At 42.1% G+C, this 18,839-nt stretch overlaps 1 protein-coding gene across 5 annotated transcripts in view; it reads right to left on the reverse strand.

Annotated features, from left to right (window-relative positions):
* Window positions 1-2,199: 2,199 nt before the first annotated feature.
* Window positions 2,200-18,839, reverse strand: part of Prox1 (prospero homeobox 1) — a 50,203-nt gene continuing 33,563 nt past the window's right edge. For 4 of the 5 annotated variants that reach the window (XM_087194241.1, XM_087194239.1, XM_087194240.1 and 1 more), the window contains exon 5: window positions 2,200-7,669. In XM_087194241.1, coding sequence (XP_087050367.1) covers window positions 7,481-7,669 — 189 coding nt within the window. In that variant the 3' untranslated portion in view covers window positions 2,200-7,480. The remainder of the gene's footprint in view (window positions 7,670-18,839) is intronic. The other variant, XM_087194243.1, reaches the window with a different exon arrangement.

Here is an 18,839-nt window from a genome sequence, read left to right on the forward strand (position 1 = left end):
TTAAGGAGCATCTATTTCTTGCTTTAGCATGTGTTAGTAAATTTGTTAGGAATACGTGTGGATTTCTAGCTGGTAGTGTTAAAGAAAAACTTGTAAATTGTTTATAACTGCTTTAATGGAGATAAAATGAATGACAACAGCCTTTTGGAATTATTGGCTTGTGAAGCTTGTATGTTCCACCATGCAGTGGGCACTGGGACCCTCAAGATGTGCCTGGAGAGGCTCGCAGTCAGTGGTGAGGGCTGATCAGGCTTAAGAATGGCACACTTAGGTTTCCAGTCCAATGCTATCAGGTAAGTTAGGGTCACAAAAGTAAGGATCTGAAGCTGTATACTTTTTTAACCTTTCTTTGTAAGTTCACTGTACCAGGCATTTGTTACAGTAATGGAAAGCTACCACAGGTGCTGATCCTAAAAAGAGCACAGAAAGGACACTACAGATGTCAGCACAGATATCTTCGAAGGGGAAAGCAGCAGATTCTGATCAGGAAAGATGGATCCAACCAGGGGATTTGGGGATGGTAGCAACGATATAGCTTTTGAGCCCAGGGGGTGGTGATTACATAGATGTTCATTTAAACACAACTTGTTTGTACGGACATTCGTGATTTATGTCATTGTGTGTGTGAAGTCACATTTTAAATAAACCTCTGACCAGAAAACATTTCTACCTGCTGTAACTTCTTAATGATTAGGTCACTGTGTGGATTAACCAACCTGGTTCATCAAAGCAGAACCATGTTAAATGTCACTCTGTATTGTTAGAGTCATTCTATACGCACAAGAGCCTTCTGTACGAGAAGAATGGTTGGAAAAGGGGATGGAGAAGGGTTTTCAATCTGATCTAGCAATAAATATTTTGGCCTAGAGGGGCATGGGCATGTTTCTTTGCACAATTTAGTTAGGAAGATTCGAATTTAACTTTATGGTGTTGATATAAAAAGAATCAGGGGAAAATACTATTATCATTTAATAAAATTTTGATATTGCATGGATTCCAAGCATTCTTGCATTAACAGTGTTAAAATATACAGTTCTTGTCATTTCGGTGAAAGGAAAAGAAGAAAGCTGACAGACTACGAGGAAGTCTCCACAGCTTGTGGACGGGGAGAGGTGTGGCTGCAGTGAGGTGGACAGCAGGGTCAGTCTCGCTGGGCAAACGATTTCTGCCCAGTTTTCTTCTTCCTCACACAAGGTCTTAGTCCGTTTTGAATTGCTTTCATAAAATACCTGAGGCCAGATGTTTTATAAAGAAAAGAGGTATGTTTAGCTCACTGTCTTGGAGGCTGAAAGTCCAAGACTGGGCAGGCCTGACGATTCCACCCCTCTGCAGGCTCCAGGCTGAGTGGTATCACTGCAGTGGGAGTGAATGTGGGAGGGACAGGTCATGTGATGGGAGAGGAAGACAGAGCAAAGCAGGGGTGGGAGAACTAACAGGGGCCCTGAGAGAACCACATCAATGGCTTGCTAGGGTCGATCCCCCAGTGAGGAATGACCATACTCTGCGCGAGCTCTTAAAGTTTCCTCCACCCGTCAGCACCATCACACGGAGGCCCACACTTCCAGCACAAGAAAGTTTTGAGGATACACTCAAACCATATGTAAGCCAAGCAAGGAGACGTGACTTTCAAATAAAGTGAGAGAGATAAACAAAAACGGTACAGCCTTACCATCAATATCCTCAGTATGAAAGATGCTGCCAATAACGTGCCAAGGAACGTTTCCGAGAGATTTGGAAATTTTACCTTATTACTTAGTTCTGAGTCCAGCCAGCACCTAAATGATGCATGCACTCACTTCCCGTAGTATATTTTAAGTAGCATATTTGTCCTGTGAAGTTTTGGCAATATCTTTCCTCATTCTTTGAATCACTTGACATTATTAATTATTGAATTAGGATTATAAATCGCTTCTTCAAGCTGTAGCTTTTTTGTTTATTTATTTTGTAAGTTGGAAAGCTAAACAAAATGAAGTCTGAGAGTTTTCAGAGCAGTGTTTAGCCACTGACTGGAAGCACCTGAGATGGAAAGGCCATTTTTATGAGTGGCAATGCCCCAATGTTGGGCTTATAGCATTAGGAGTTGTAATGAAGGAAAAGCAACATACTTCATGTTACAGTCAAAACTAGCCTATCATCTTAGAATTAATTGGACACAGGTCCAAAAAGAAAATGTCATGCATTAAAAAAATCAAACGGCACTGAGCTTGTAATGTATATTTTATTTTGCACAAGCTTGCATATATACTGCACATACATTCAGTTTAAGAGAAGATGGAAGGCACACAAGGCAATTGGACTACTGTATCCTTTAAGTGGTACAAAGCAAAAGGTAAAAGTTTGGAGAGTATACAAAAGCTTAAAACACACGAAGGAAAACCCCCTCCCACGCTCCCCACAACCATGTGGTTTTTTTCCTGTTTTAAAATTTAGTAGCTGCCAAACTAAATTTTTAAAACTTTTACTTTAAAATCAATTGTCTACTGCACCTTTTTATTTTCTTTTTAATATGGACAGGGAGTCTCACTGTTTTTTTTTATCATATCAATTAATATTACAGTACATCCTTGGTAATACAAAATTGTACACCTTCATCAAATAAATTAGGATAAATTAAACCAATAAATTATGCAAAGTCTTCAGAACAATAGACAATAACAAAAATCCACAATTGAAATTGCCTCTAGCTAAAAAAAAATCAAAAATTGACTTTATCAGTTCAGTTATTGTACTATATTCAAATCAAAGGGTCTTTATTACAAAAGAAAGAGCTTCATAATGCTATTTACAACATATTGCTAAATAATATAAAGGCAGTGTTTTGTCACGGTTTATACTATATACATATGAGAAACGGCTGGGACAATATCAGGGGAAGCCATAACCTTGATTCTTCTAGGTAGCTCCGAGACCAACCCCAAATACATTTTTCTAGTCCTAAATTTGAAGTGGTAGTGTACAACCTTAAAATGCTTTATCCATGTGGAGGAATCGTGTATTTAAAAAATACAGAATGAATACATTTTCACAAAGGAAGGCCAGCCTGTTTGCCTTTTCTGTGCATGTTTGTGCATTTGAGGAGGGTCTGATTTGAGAGAGGACTCAGTTGAAAAGACTCAAAGTCCAGCCGATTCCACATTCTGTTATATCCTTAGAAGAGTAATTACAAGAAGATGCAAAGATTAAATACCAGTTTTGATCCCAGCTCTGTATATGAGCATTTTAGGTTTAGTTTTTATAGATGGTTCACAACCAGCAGATCTACAGAAAACAAAACTGCATTTCTTTCAACAGAACATTTAAGTGCAATACGGCAAGTTTCTCCTATCAACCAGTTACTTGTTTTTAAGGGGAGCTTTTTGAAAACAATGTTTCTTGGAATTTGCAAACACAGAGTTTGTACCAAAAGGAAACATTTGTACTATTCACACCAATGAATACTGTATAATATACATGGCAAAGAGATTTTGTGCTCTTCTCAGATACACACTGCTTCTTTCAGGGGAGTCTAACCACCTGTTCTGGGATGAATTTATGATTGCTTTGAGAGGCCATCGTATTCTAAGGCTTCCCCAAAATCTTTAGCTTTATGACTCAATATCAACCTGTATGTGTGCGGGAATGGGGGTTACTTCCTAAATGTCTTCATGTACAGAGAAAAGAAATTTCATACATTTACAGAAACTGCGTTACCCTTGCCCCTGACATCTGATAAAAGAGACTGTTATCTTTTAAAAGTAGAGAGCAGGATTTTCAAGAATGCCTTCAACTGTCTATACAGTCACTGTAGTGTTCCTAATAAACCCAACAGATGTTGTCAGAATGTAGTTATTTATTAAAATCTCATGTCTTACGTAACAACAGGCATGAGGTTAAATATTTACATTGCTTTATAAAAGTTCCCCTCTTGCTTTAGTGTTTCCATTTTGCTTTTTTTTTTTGTAATTTTAAATTTTTTAAATGATATTCACCCACATTCCCAGTACAGTAACAAAGATTCTGCAAACATAAAACACTTTAATTAAATAATACTCGGAGGCACAAAGCAAACTTTAGGAATCTGTGGGTGAACAGTTACTTAAATAATTACTACATTCTAACATCTTCCACGTGTTTTACCATTTAATGTGAAACGTTCTTATTAAACAGCCAGAGAGACAATAAGAATTAAGTGTTTTGTTGTTGCAAATAAAACATTCTTTTCACAAAACATAACAAATGTCTAAAATAGGTTCTTAAATCTAGATAGGAAAAGGTAAGTGTTCCACTTCACACGCATATATATAAGTATATTTTTACATGTGTGTATATGTGCGTATGTGTTTTTACCTTCACACATCTGCACACACATAGCACATGGTATGAAATATTGCTTCTATACTACTTTTCATTAGGCTAAGAAAACACATGATTTGCACCACAGTTACAAAAAATTGGCTTCTACAAGAATTTTCAAAACTCGGATGCTGCTCAAACAATTGAGGAAAAAATAATTTGCGGTATCAAACTGTTCTAAAAATTCTCTTCTTCAAAAACGTATTCTCCCGCTTTGTTTTAAAAAGACACAAAATATGCATAGCTATCGTTATGTCAAACAGCCAGAAAAAAAATCTAGTGTTTATTGCAGCTGTAGTAATTGGAAATAAAGTCAAAAAGATGAAATCGAAAGCCACAGAAGGCACAAGAACAATTGTACTTGTGGGAGAAAACTGGTATTTTGAAGGATTTTTAAAAATCCCCCCGCTGGTGCATTTTAGATCTAGGCACAGACTATAACCTCAAGTGTACACACAAAAATAATTTAGAGTTAACAGAAAATAAGTGGTAATGTGGAATTTCAACATGGACTTTAGACTTTTTTTTCTCCTATGTAAACTGCCTCTCGTCCTTCACCCTCCCACCCTGGAAAACTAACTTTCTCCTGTGGACCCAGTTTTCACTTGGTGAGAGTTGATCTGAACTTTGGAAGATGGTGATTTTAAAAAACCTGTTAAACAGGAGTTTTTGAGAGACAGGCTTTTGTTGTTTTTCAGCGCACTGGGAGGCACAAGATTCTATGATTGTGGAAGGGGGGAGATCACCTAAGAGCAAGGTGATGGCTCTATTTGCACGACAGAGGTGCATTTATCCTCACTCTGAACTTGCAGGGGATAGCCTCAGTAGCTAAGTGCATCAGTGTTTGGCTCCAAACACATCTTTTGCTTAATTTGTCTATTGAAATCACAAAGGGAGGGGAAAATAATACTCAAAATCCAAATAAACCTGAATCACGATTTCACTTGCCACAGATTAAGGAGATACCTCGCAATCTGTCTACCGAGCTGAATCCACTACAGCTTCTTTGCCTTTTGTCTTGCAAAGGATAACACAATATTGATATGAATTACATGGAATTACAGCAACGGATCTGGTTGTATAGTGACATAACAGTGGACATCACATGAGTCCAAATGAGCAAGTCAAGAGTGTGACTGGAAGTTGAGATTATTTTGTACTGACTGAATATATATATATATATATATATATATATGTATGTATTCATTTCACTCTAATGTACTGATTATCAGAAACTTTTTCTTAAGCAAGCCAGAAAAATAACACATTGGATGGAATGATTCTGTGGGCATGTGTGAGAGGGTACAACTGGGGAATGTGTGTGGCCTGGGATGTGGGTAGAAGGGTTGGTGTCCTAGCCCCAGCCACTGCAGGAAATGCCCATACTTCCAGGGCCTGTTAGTGTCCTGGGTGATACAGGGCATCAGAGGACCGCACCATTTAATTTAAAGTCAGCAGGTTTTAAGGCTTTGTGCTGACAATAATTGTGTTCCCACATTCCCATCCATCAGCAGAATTTAAAAATGACGTTAAATGACAACGATCAGGTCGCCTCGTCAGTCACATGGCTCTACCTGCATTCTCCAAAGTCAAATGCATTTTTTAAATGAAAATTAAGGGAAAATGACATTTATATCTTGTATGTTTTAAATACCAGATTTGTTACTGTGTCATTTTAAGAGCTGTAGATCAAAGGGGAGGGAGGGGCCTGGAAAACACTATTAGAATGAACATCGGATTCTTAATGCTTCTGAACACAAAAACCCATCTAAGAAAACAAGTGTGAATGCTGCTCAATTTTTAAAATGTATGTATGGGACACTGTACATCATTGAAAAACTGGAAAAAAGAAAAGAAAAAAAGAAGAGACCCACTGAAGAAAGCATGAAATAGCAGCTAGCTTTCTTAGTTGTGCTGAAATTGTATCTTTTGGGTTAACCCCAGACTTTCCTATACTTCTCACATTTTGGTCAATATTAGCTTCTGAATTAGAAGAGATAGTATGAATGGCTTGAAGATGTTATGCCTACAGTGAAGAAACACTTAGACTGTCACCACTTCGAATACCCATCAGTGCAGTATGGAATCACACACAGAAACAGATCAGCTAAAAGGTGCCAGCAAACTTCCAGTGTAGGCAAGGACTGCATGGTCAGTTGGGATTCCTTTATTCCTTACTGTGGGAAGGTAATCAGAAAGTGGTGTTTTAGGAAAAAAAATTAACTGAACAAAAATAATAATTCTTTTAAGGATATAAACAAAATGGAGCAGAGTAAATCTGAAGCTTATGTGCCTTTTTAATATTTGAAGCAAAATAAATAGAAAATGATAACAAGGTATAGCGTTTTTCTCTATGAAGACTGATCTAAAAGCTCATTTAGTATGAAGAACCACGAATTATGAATTCTATAGAGGAGGCTAGAAGAGCAGGGATGGGTTTCAATCTCATCTTGAAAGAGTCAGTGTTGTCCAAAATTGCTTTGCCTGCATTAGAAACTGGTACTGCTAGTTCGGGGATGTTTGCCATTTCTCTTCAGAAGGGCCTGAGAGCAATTATTTTTCTGTTTTAATTTGGCCTTTGGGGGTATTTTCAAGAAGCAAGCTGCTCATCTGTCATTGGTGCTATTTAATTAAGCAAGTAAGAAAAAGCTACTTGTTGAGTTCAAAGCAAACAAAATATTTAAATGTATGAAGTGGTTACTTTGTATTTTTAGACCTTCTTAACGGTAAGAAGAGACAGGTCACTGTAGAGTTCTGCAGTGTCATGCTGTGACCATGCCACCCGCCATTTGCAATATGCCACCAATCAAGCAGAAGCGTCTTTGCTAAATGCCCTTGCTTGCGAATGTAGACTTTACACACTCCAGCATTGTTTTTCCCTGAAAATTAACCCTACACTAAGTCTCCAAATGTTAAGGGCCTTGGGCAAAAGTAAACTAACAGAGGAAGGAAAATAACCATCCCCTTGTAATGGAAAACAAAAGGAAATGCGAGAAAGATGATGAGGTGGAATTACCAGCTGATTTCATAACATATCCATGCCTCCCATACACACACAAATGAAATCAAAATCTAGACACATACAGGAAGTCAGACATCCAAAGGGGACTGCTACTATTCATACATTCAAAAAGAGTTGTTGAAATTTCTACTCATGAAGCAGCTCTTGTAGGCAGTTTGGGGATTTGAAAATCTCAGGGACTTCACTATCCAGCTTGCAGATAACCTTGTATATGGCCTTCTTCCAGGAAGGGTCAACGTCTTTGCCTGCGATAATGGCATTGAAAAACTCCCGTAATGTGATCTGAGCAACTTCCAGGAATCTCTCTGGAACCTGCTGATACAAGAAGACAATGGTATTAATAAAGTTTTCAGTTTCAAGTCCACAGTTTTTCCACTGAAACTGAGCTAAGTTCTTTCTTTCAGAGAGGGGCTTACATGGCACCTGTATTTCTTTCTAAAAATGGCCAGCCTCTATTCTCTTATGTAAAGTCATTATATATAGTGGCTTTGTTGGGTTGAGAAAGAGGCTTGTGCAAGGGACACAAGCAGGCCTATTGAAAAGGCAGGTTTGGATTAGGAATATTAAGGAAGAGAAAGGGGTTGGGATTCTTCACTTCTTTAAATGAGCCCATTCAAGAAGGAAGTCTCCAACTAATTTTTTCAGAATTTCATTCATCTTTTCTTTTGATTTCCATTATGAAAAAAATGTGTTCTCCAAACTTAATAATAAATAGTTGGACTTCTACATAAACTGAGCCTATATTTTCAATGAAGAAATTCCTCTAAAATCTCAATGGCCCATTTGCATCAGAGAACTGTTGACTTAATATTCAGTTGTAGCTTAATCTGTCCTATAAAGTACTCTACACCTATAAAGGAGTAAGATGACATGAATGTGAAGCCATAACAAATAAAATGTAAACTGAATCCTAAAATATTGCACCAGAACTTCTTTACCTTGAGATTAGAATGGACCCATAAGAGATTGATGTACGCAGCTGATGATAATTATAAAACAAATATTTATTAAGTGCTTATTATGTGTCAGGCACTGTGTGGCATACTAAATGTGAATACCACTCCATTCTCTCAACAAGCTTTTATTATCCCACTTATACAGTGGGTAAACTGAGGCCCCAAAAGATCAAGGAAATTGCACAAGATCATTGTGTTCCAAAATAAACATTCCCCAAATACTCTTTTTTAGAATTCCTATTTGTTAAGCCATTTCTTTCACAGCAGTTAACCTATTGAGTATATATTGAGTATATGTATGTGTGCCTGTGTTCTCTTAATTGTTGATTTAACAGCATGATCTCTTGACTGGCAAAAAGAGTAGCGATTAGTGTTATTTATTTAATAGTCTTTTGTAAGTTATGCATAGTAAAGTACGGGACATCATTCCCCACACCCATATAATGGATTCCCAGAAAATATTTCCATGAACTCTTAATTTTCTAAGTACACGTTGATACTCAGTAGCTTTCTTTTAGTGGGGTACTTGTGCCTTGGTAATGTTTTAATTTTACATTAAGTGCAGACATATGAGGACATTAATATACCACGGTTACACGTGTAAACTCATCTATCTACATATATATAACAGAGGAAAGATTCTCTTTACAGTTCAGACATTCCCCTCATCAAAGTAAAAAGGAGATACTGTTGCACTGGATATGTTCGAATCCTTTCTGTCCACCTTTTCTCAGCTGGTGCAATGGACCTTTATTACAAGGATAGCAGCTGGTAAAGAAAGCTGAATAATCACTGGACGTTCCTGGCTTTCACATTTAAAACTTGACAAACAAGTCCACTGCTCCCAATAGCAAATCACTTGTCCCTTATAGAAAAGCCTAGTAACTTCCTAGTAAAAAGGGGCTTCATTTGAAGTCTAATGTTGAGCAGCTTTTCCCAAAGACATTTATCTTGCCCTGCTATCAGGATACAGCTCCTGATGCTGCTGGAAGGTCATTGTTGCCCCCATGCATGTGCGAAAATGACCGTTCCCTGCTAAGGACTCATACGGATCCTCCACCGACCACTGGTGCTTTCCCCCCGATCTCTGGTGTACGCAGGGGAGAGCTGAGTCCCATACTTGCCTTATCCCAATAGCACTCCCTGAGCGATCTTTCTCAGGACTCCCCACCTCCCCTCAAAGATAATCATCCAGATCCCATCCAATGGGCATTATGGACAGGGAATCTGGCTAGACAAGAGCAAGGCCGGGCTGCTACCCACTCTAACTGCTTGGTTTGGGAGCTGTTAGCCAAATGCTACAGAAATATAATTGCTGGCATTTATTAAAATAAACATTTCAAGAAGTGTGGTCTCATTGGCTGCTGGTAACAGCCTCGATGAAAATCTATGTTCCTTGAACACTGAGGGAGGCAGGGTGGCTGAGCACTTGCAGGGGCCAACTGTGTGGGGGTGTGCTCCAGAGGAAGCCCCGCCCACTCCGAGGACCCACGGGAGGGTAGGGAGCCAGGGGCCAGGGGAGAGCACACCTGTAAGGCCTGCCAGACACATCCAGAGCACAGGCAGCGCGGGGGAAGGGCAAGTGTGGTTAGGGTTGGCCTGCGAATGTCAGGGCCTGCCTTGTTCTTACCGTTCACTATTCTTTTTAATGGTTTCAGTGGGTTTTACCTCATTTTAACATTTATTTCTTGTGGTTGTCATCATGGGCTATGTGGAATACCATTTGTATTTGTGTCTTGGTGTTATTTAACTTTTCACCAACTTATATCTAGTTCCAGTTCCCTTATCATTGGTGTCTTTAGATACGGAGCCGTGGCTTTTACTCGGTGTGGCGCTCAGCACAGTAGCTTTGCCAGAGTTATTTGATAAGTGCCATACTTCATAATGACATCTCACCTTCTGCTCTGTGTCCCACTGCTCTAAAGTCTCACTTACATTCCTCCTCTGCGCTTTTTGAAAAGGAAACTTAAAATAATGATAGAATCGAAAGAGTTGCAGATCTCAGAAAGCATCAGTTTCTAGACAAAGAAACATTCTCTGAGATGAAGAGATTATGAAATAAAGGGTCTTGTCATTAAACCATGGTAGTGTCCTTGAAACACTTTTTAAAGCAATTTTGACTTATGAGAGGCATGAAGCCCTCACATAAGCTGTGGGTCTGTAATTTTTTAAAAAGTACCAAATGAGTGAACACCTTCAAAATCAGTGGAAATGGTATCAGACGCCCCAGAAGAAACCTGGATGGTTGGTTTTATTGGGGAAGGAAAGAATTTTCTGTGTTCAATGAAAAGGTTTGCTCAGTGAATGCTTGATACACAGGCAACTGGCTGAGCCGGTGAAAGAACATTATAATGAGCTCCTGTAAGTCTAAGGTGGGAGCAACTCATATTTTCTGGTGTCTCTCGTGTTGGGCAGCAACTGAACTTCTGAGAGGCTGCCAATAACGCCATCCACAGGTAGAAATATCACCCATAGACACAGGGACCCTGAGCTCTCTGCCTGAAATCTTCCCCCAAGTCCATTTTGCGGGAAGGGAGGTCCTTCCAACGTCTTGCAGGGGGTGTCTTAGAATTTGGGGTTCTGGGCGGGCATGATATTGCCCATTTTTCTGCACCCCCCCCACCTAATGGCTTTCCAATCACTAATAAACACCTGCAGAAAATCCCTTAGTGACCAGTAATCCCTTATCTTGGTTTCTTTTAATAGAACCCAACAATCTGCAGAATGAACCCTCAGCCTCCATCTCCTCAGCATCAGGTGGCAGCAGTCAATCAAAGCCACTGGAATGCAAGACAATGCAGGCTGCAGAGGGTGGGGGAGGGGACGCCGTGCCTTTGGACAGGCCACAGGGGACAAACAAAAGGCTTCCAAAGTCTCTGGCTGGAACTCCGGAGGCTATTGTGGGAGCCGCTCTGCCGCGTGTTCTTCAGGAGAGGAGAGTGGAAAGTTTGCCACGATAAAAAGGCATCCCAATATAGGAAACTCACCCCAGATGGTCCCGCCTTGGTATGCGGAGGAGAAGAGGACAGTAGTGGGGTACTTGAACACACTCATCAATTTGAAGGGCGCTGGCTATCAGTGCCTGCCCATTCCATCACAGTCCTTTGTACTTGAGACTCCTCAGAGAAAACCAGGGGCTCTGGGGCTCGGGAGAAATGGAAAACTGGGAGTGGTCTCAAGAGTGGAGCACACACACACTCACGCCGTGGGTTGGGTGTGTGTCCATTTCACTGCTCTTTTTAAAAAATCAGAATGAATGGCAAAGACACTTCCCCCTGTCTTCCTCCTCCTCCTCCTCCTCCTCCTCCTCCTCCTCCTCCTCCTCCCAGTTGCTTTACCTTCAAGGATGATTTGTTTTATTAAACTGACTGTCCCCAGCCTCTGCAGTACATAATAAAAGCCTGACATAGCAGCCTGCCTGCCTTCTGCGTCCTGCAGATAGTCATCATAAGTGTCAGGACATACCAAGGTTAGCGGTCACTGGAAGTGCGCTCGCTGGCCCAGACCTTGCCAAACGCTCTTGGCAGCTGAATGAATGTCACAGAGAATAGGAGGGGAATTAGAAAGGTGAAAAAGAAGACAGCCTCTCCTATTTTCTGGAGACAGAGGAGCTGATTTTTCACACCTCTGAAACATCCGCAAGCTCATCCATGCATCGGCCTCTCGCAGGGGACTGCCGCCTCGCCCCTTGCCCAGATCCCCTCGGAGATCCCTCCATCCTCGACCTCCTTAATCGCTGCTCCACTGGAGTCATTTCACCAGCAAAATCATCTTCACTGAAATGGTCAGAAAACAAGCCAGGCCCCCTTCCTCTCCCCAGCCCCGCCTGAGAAACCGAAGGTTCAGATGGCTCATTGAGCCTATCAATAGGTTTAACTGCACAGGGAGACCATCTTCGCAGGTCAACTTTTAGGCTACCGTGTTTGCAAACTTCCGCGGACAGAAAGCAAAAAGAAAGGTGCACCTGCACAGGGAGGAGCGGCTCAGGGGTGAGAAAGTAAAATCCTGCTTGGCGTTTTGGTGAACTAGTTTGTGCGTGGGCTGTCTTTCTCCTTCCTCCTCCATTTTTTTAAGACTATAAAAGGGCAATAAAATGCTGACTGTAAGAAGGCAATGTCAAGGAGAAAAGGGTACTGGTATTTTGGATACTCTTCACTGCTCGCCTTGGAGAGAGAGTTATTCTTGTCACAAACCCTTTTGTCTGCATCTGCTGACTGCTTGCCTGTAGCCAGCAGCATACTTTAACTGTTTTGTCACCTCCTAACATCACATGCATCAGCTGTTGGGCTTTTGTTACGGGTATTGTAGAACTAATCCGCTGTGGCTGTTCTACTGTGCAGTAAATAAAACAGAAACGGGCTTCTCAGACTATTCTGCATGAATATTTCAGATGGCTTTTACAACTCCGATTCACAAAATCAAATAAATAAATAACTCCTCCCGCACCCCCAGGCCCTCCCCACTCACAGAAACAAAGCCCCTCAAACCAGGCCCAGATGCCTTCCAGTTGGCCCGCATGGAGGGGTCCCAACTTGAGCCTCCGAGCAATTGTTTCAGTGAACTTGAAAGCACGGGGCTCTCTCAACTTCAGCTCCATGGAATCCGTACTTATTATTAGAGTTAAGCACATCTCGAACTGCAAGCTGGCTGAGCAGCTTGGAAAATCTGGAGAGCTACTTTGAAAACTTCGAGCCTCCAAATGTTATCTCTCCTCTCCCCTCCCCCGTGTGTGTATGTGTGTGCACGCGCACGCGCACGCGCGCGCGCGCGTGTGTGTGTGTGTGTGTGTGTGTGTGTGTACTTCAGAAATACATAGCATTGCCTTGTTAAGCTGCTTCTATTGTTTCCATCTGCATTTTCTTCCCCTCCATTCATCTGGAAGGGGTCAAGGGAAGAGGCTTGTGTATCCAGCTCATCCTAAGAGCCTTTCCAAAATGTTTAGCCTGTACAGGAGCACAGAAAGAAAATCAAACTCTCTGGGGTTTTTCAAAACTCTATTATACCACGAGCTCCCTGCCGGTGTAAACAATGTCCAAATCATAGAGGTGTTTTTCTGGGTGACTTCTAAGCATCTTGGGAGAAGATAAGAGGAGAAAGGGCATCTCCATGTGAGTGCACACACACACTAGCACACAAAGATCCCAGAGAAGGAGACAAACAGTTGGAGTACTTTCCTGGGCGTTCATTCACCCTGGTGTGAGCATGATTCCTCTAAACAAACTCGCCCGTCCCTGCTATTTGTTAAGTCAATATTGATCGAGGAGAGACCTATCTCCTGATGGCAGTGGCACAAGCTGAGGACTCGTACAGCAGACAGAGTGGACTCAGATGCATAAGCTCAGATGCTTTGGTGACTCCTCTTAGAGATTATCAGACAGAAAGGCAAGAACAGATACGTTATGGCTGCTCCTTTCCTGCCTCACTCACGCTGAACTCTCCTGCCAGAAGCAGAAAAGAGGAGTCATGGAGCTATGAAATATGGTCCCAAGATGCTATTTCAAAGGGACTCCCTTTGCAGACATACATGCATTTATCCCGTGTGCACATCCAGGGACTAACTGGCCCTTCAGAAAACAAGAAATGGGGCAGGATGTGAACACAGGGGGCTGTGGGATTCTCATCCCTTGCCCCCGCCTTCTAGGCAACGATCAGATGGGAAAGCAACCCTGAATGTGCTTCAGAAAGCCTAAAACATCATCCTAATGTAAAGTGGTGGTTTGGGCCTTCAAAAAGGAGCCCTAATTCCTAGGGAGCATTTCACTGTGATTAATAAAAGTGTGCAAAGCATTGTTCTGAAAGATACTTAGAGGAGATTTCTTTGGGCAATTGTATTGGCTGAGTCAACAATTTGAGAAAAGTTGGTGTGTGTTTCCTAAGTTGTGTTTTGCTCATTTCAGAATTCTGACTCCAATCCCAGCTTTCCACACTGCCTGTACCTGAACGGATGTGTGTGCTTCCCTGGGAAAGCCAGTTTTAAAACCATTCTTTAGAGATTAGGTTTTGCAAATTAAACTCTGAGCGCCACGGTCAAAGAGCAAGGTGTTATATTTAGAGTTCTCGCTGAATGGCTGAGCGGCATTTGAATTTTATTAGGATGCCCAAACCTGTGTTTGGGAGGACTGGCAGCACTGGTTGAGAAGCTGCTTCCGGATGCCTGCAGGGTTACAGCAAATGAAGCTGAGGCAGATTCTTCTCAACTGGGCTGAGGGCTGAAGTCTCCCTCCCTCTGCTGCTCCCAGGGCGTTCAGCTTTTGGGTACCTTCGAGGATTAAATCACTTTAATACCCACGCCGTTTGGGGCCCCCAGAGGAGGTCTATTTCCTAGTTACATGTTTTGCTACTTAAATATGAAGAGTAAATGCTTGTAGGAAGTGGCTACAGTTCAAGGCTGTCTTTTTTTAAAAAACACAAAAACTATGTTTCCTCGATCCAAGCAAAAGAACACATGGCAGTAACAGTCTGTCTTTTTTTTTCCACAAAGCTTCAAAAGAACAATGTTCTGTTGAACAAAATTCAGTAGCATTCTGTAAACATTAATTTAAGGAAATCAATAGACTCAGTGAGCTAAAGCCATATTGCAAGATAAACTGGCCAGAGTGCCACTTTGTCAAATAGATTTTCGTTTTCTCGGCAAGATAAAGACAGTTTCAAAATGGGGCAAACGTGTTGCAACCAAGGTTTGAAAAGTATGTGGCCTTCAAACAGTCTGCCTGTTCCTACTACAAAGCTGGATAAACATACTTTAAAAATGATAAGATTGGTTGGGAATTGATTTGGCTTTAAAATTTTGCATACAGTAGATTTCTTGGTGGTCTCACGGGACAAGAATAAAAAAGATGCTGTGCACTCAGAATAGAAAACATGCTCAAGAGAAAAGGGTTCGGTTGCCTTTCTGAGAGAGAATGGAAGAAAGAAATCTTTATTCATGCTGACCCGATGGGCAACAGGCCTTCCTGCCAAAATCCAAAAGCCAAACTCACTGGTGAGTTTGGGATCAGAGGTTTCAGCTGGCAGAAGTGGCTCATGTCCTCAGCCTAGCAGGCAAAGTCGTGTTCATGTGTGAGGGGTGTGAGGTTGAGTGAAGCAAGCCAGGCCAAGGTGAGGGAAAGAACTGGTGGGCAATCTACCCAAGAGCCTCCAGATTTCTCTCTGCCAGATTCAAAGAGCTACAAAGATAATCAGAGAAAGTGGCAAAAGGAAAGCATGTCTCCCTGTCTGTCACCACAGTGGGGACCTACACTGAGTTTGCAGCAGTACACTTCTGAGTTCTGACTTCCTTCAATGCCATACAGCCCTTGTTAATGCCCACAGAGTAGCAACCAGCAAGAACATGACAGCAATGGCCACTGGAGGAAATGTAATAAAAGTAGGAACCACCCCATGGAAACTACCAAGGAGGGAGGTGAAGGTTGTCCCTTGAAGGAACAGCTGAACTCCTGGGAAAGGATGGCAGGAATTGGACTTTGGCCCGCAGTGGGGAGTGAAGGCTGCTATTGGCCACGCCCCTCACCTGGCCACTCTGAGGACAGCGGGACAGAAGGGCCGAGACACATGTTGGGTACTTCCTTTCCTCGCCTGAATTTGAGTCTTGGTCTTTTAAGAGTATTTAGAAAGTACAGAGTTCACAACAAAATTTCTATACCTTCAAGATGTTGATTTATATACACACAAATAATTGTTGATAGTGTGCCAGAGTTGAGCACGTTGAATAATCGTGACTTTCGGGTGATAGAAAAGGAATGTCTTAATGTCTTCTACTCTGACTGTCAATAAATTGTGTACACATGTTAAATTATTAAACATTCCGTTGTCGACTCTGCATACACATGTGAAGTAAATAAAACCAACTTCTTCATAGCTGAGAACAGACTGACCAAAGTGGACGAGAGACTGTCAACATTATTCTGTGGGGCTGAAATTTGGTTCACTGAATGTGCTTGAGGTAGCGACTTTATTTGGTCATGCATGGAAATCGCGGTGTTGGAAGTTTCGGAAATAATGATTGTCTCATTATTCGTTCATGGAGTCAAGTTTCCTTCCTCCTAAACTGCACACATGTCTCAAAGAATGATTCTAAGTTTAAACACACAAAACTAAATTCAAGCAAAAACTTCAAACACTAAAATTGAGTTGCTTCTCCCATTGCCTTGGAGATAACACATGGTACTCTGAGATCTTAGAAAGGACAGGCAGGTTCTGCTAGAACTGCATTCCTGGTAGGCTACTGAGCTAAGAGCCAGACCAAGACTCTTCCATCACATAATCATAGAACTTTGGAGCTTCAGAACCAGGAGGAATCGCAGAGAGTCCCGGTTCCCCAAGAGAGAAGCAGCCTTCAGCAAGGGCTCAGCAAACTATGTCTGCAAAGGGCTGGATCAAAATGATCCAGGCTTCGTGGGCCACATTTGCTCCCAGCTGCGTATTCTCCTTCTTCATTTTTACAACTGTTTAAAAATATAAATGCCATTCTCAGCAGAGGGCCATAAAAAACAGATGGAGGGTCGGATCTGGCCTGTAGGCCACAGTGTGCCAAGCTCTGCTGTTAGCCAAACTTGAGGGCTACTGACTTTTCTAAAAGCTTAATGTTCCTTCATTCTTCGCTCATCCTGGGGGCCTCCCTGAGCCAGTGCACCAGTTGCTGTTGTTGGGAAAATGCGCACTAGCAAACTTCACAGCAAGATATCACATGAATTAGGTGCCACTGGGATCTGAGCTCAAGACAAGCTGACAGCCCTAGAAGTTTAACTTTTGTTGTAATTACCAGGTGAGGTGATCAAATAAATAGGGCCAAGCTTGGTGCCATTCTTGGATGGAAGATCATCCAAAACCAACACGGGATAAAGACTCCAATATTGCAGAGAGGGACGCCAGGAGCACAGATAATCCACAGTTACTCCTATTTCGTTGGAGAATGCATTACGTGATTGTTTTCTGCAGCAGCTTTCCCTTCAAAATTAAGCTTTGCTTAGGGCAAGATAAAGCCAGGTTTGCCGCCCCGTGCTCCTGCTGATGGAGCAGCCTGAGCAAGGAGCCTCAGAAGAGGCTGGAAGGGGGAGGATCAGGCAGGATGATGAGGGGGGGGCTTGTGACACACACGGGTGTCAACAGAGCGGCAGAGCACACCAGGTCCCGGGGGACATGGGCACTCCGCTGGCAGTAGTATATGGCACCCCAAATAATCTTGGGGCTGTGAGGGGGGAAGGGCAGAGGGCACCAACCTCTATCCCATGTCTTGGTTTGCACAGCAAGATTTTTATTCCACCACAGAAATTTCATTTTGTAGTTGTGCAGAATTTGGTTGGTCTTTCCCGTAGGATTCCACGTTGCAACCGAGAAGGGCTGAGTTGGTCCTCCGCATTCACAGGTTCTGTACCCACGGATTCAACCACCCGCAGGTCAAAAATAGTTATAAAAAATGGATCTGTACGTATTGAACAGATTTACCTTTTTTCTAGTTGTGATTCCCTGAAAAGTACGGTATAACAACTATTTACACAGCATTCACAGGGTGCTAGCTAGGATATATAATTCAGAGATGATTTAAAGTATGCAGAAGGTCACGCATAGATTATATGGAAATACAGTGGCATTTCACGTAAGGGACTTGAGCACCACAGGTTTTGGCATCCCGAGGAGGGCAGGTCCTGAAAATACCCTCCCATGGGTACCTGGGGACAATTTTGCAAGTTGTGTAGGAGTTGTGAAGGGCTCTGAAATGCCTTTTTACAAGACCGGTAAATGGTTTGAAACTCCATTTCCTAACGGACTTGGGGACATCCGGAGGCTTCTGAGACTTCTACCAACAACTAAGGGGACTGAGGTAAGTCTGGAATGGGAGTCTCAGCATGCTGTCAACACCTAGGACGGGTCCTGCTGAAAAGCAGGCTCAGGGGTCTATGCACACTTATCTCGCACACCTCAGGTCGCTGTGAATGATAAACCTTCGCCTAACCTGTGCATTAAAGGGCACGTGGGGACCTCGAAGCCCATCTTTCATCCCCCCACCTATTAAGCATCTGGTCATTGCTCTGTCTTCGCCCATTACTCACCCCATACCTTTTCCTAACAGCCACTTTTAGTAGCAGATTTTAACTAAAAATGTCAAGGCAAAATAAATAAATAATAAATAAATAAATAAATAAATAAATATGTTAAGGCAGGGCCAGGGATTTCACTCAGTGGTTTCGCTGCCTGCTGCCCAAGTGCAAGGACCCAAGTTCAATCCCTGGTACCAAAAAAAATAATAATAAAATTTAAAAAAATGTTAGGGCAGCCTTGCCCGAAGAGTAGTCGAGTGCCATCACCACAAGAAAGATGAGAAGAGCTCATCCACATGACTTGTATGAGGATCTGCTACCTGTCCATCACAAACCCCCACACAAAACTAATTCCCAGTGGAAAAAACTGGTATAATTTGATTACGATCAACAGGAATAGGATGAGGTTGCTCTGGGGAGAATTACCAACCAAGCCTAGTCGCAGAGAAGGTAATTATATGAGAGTTATGTCATCTCAAACAGCTAATTCTA

Source organism: Heterocephalus glaber, unplaced genomic scaffold (assembly GCF_053883595.1).
Source record: "Heterocephalus glaber isolate CG9 unplaced genomic scaffold, H.glaber_assembly_v1.0 deba00001600, whole genome shotgun sequence".
NCBI lineage: Eukaryota > Metazoa > Chordata > Mammalia > Rodentia > Bathyergidae > Heterocephalus > Heterocephalus glaber.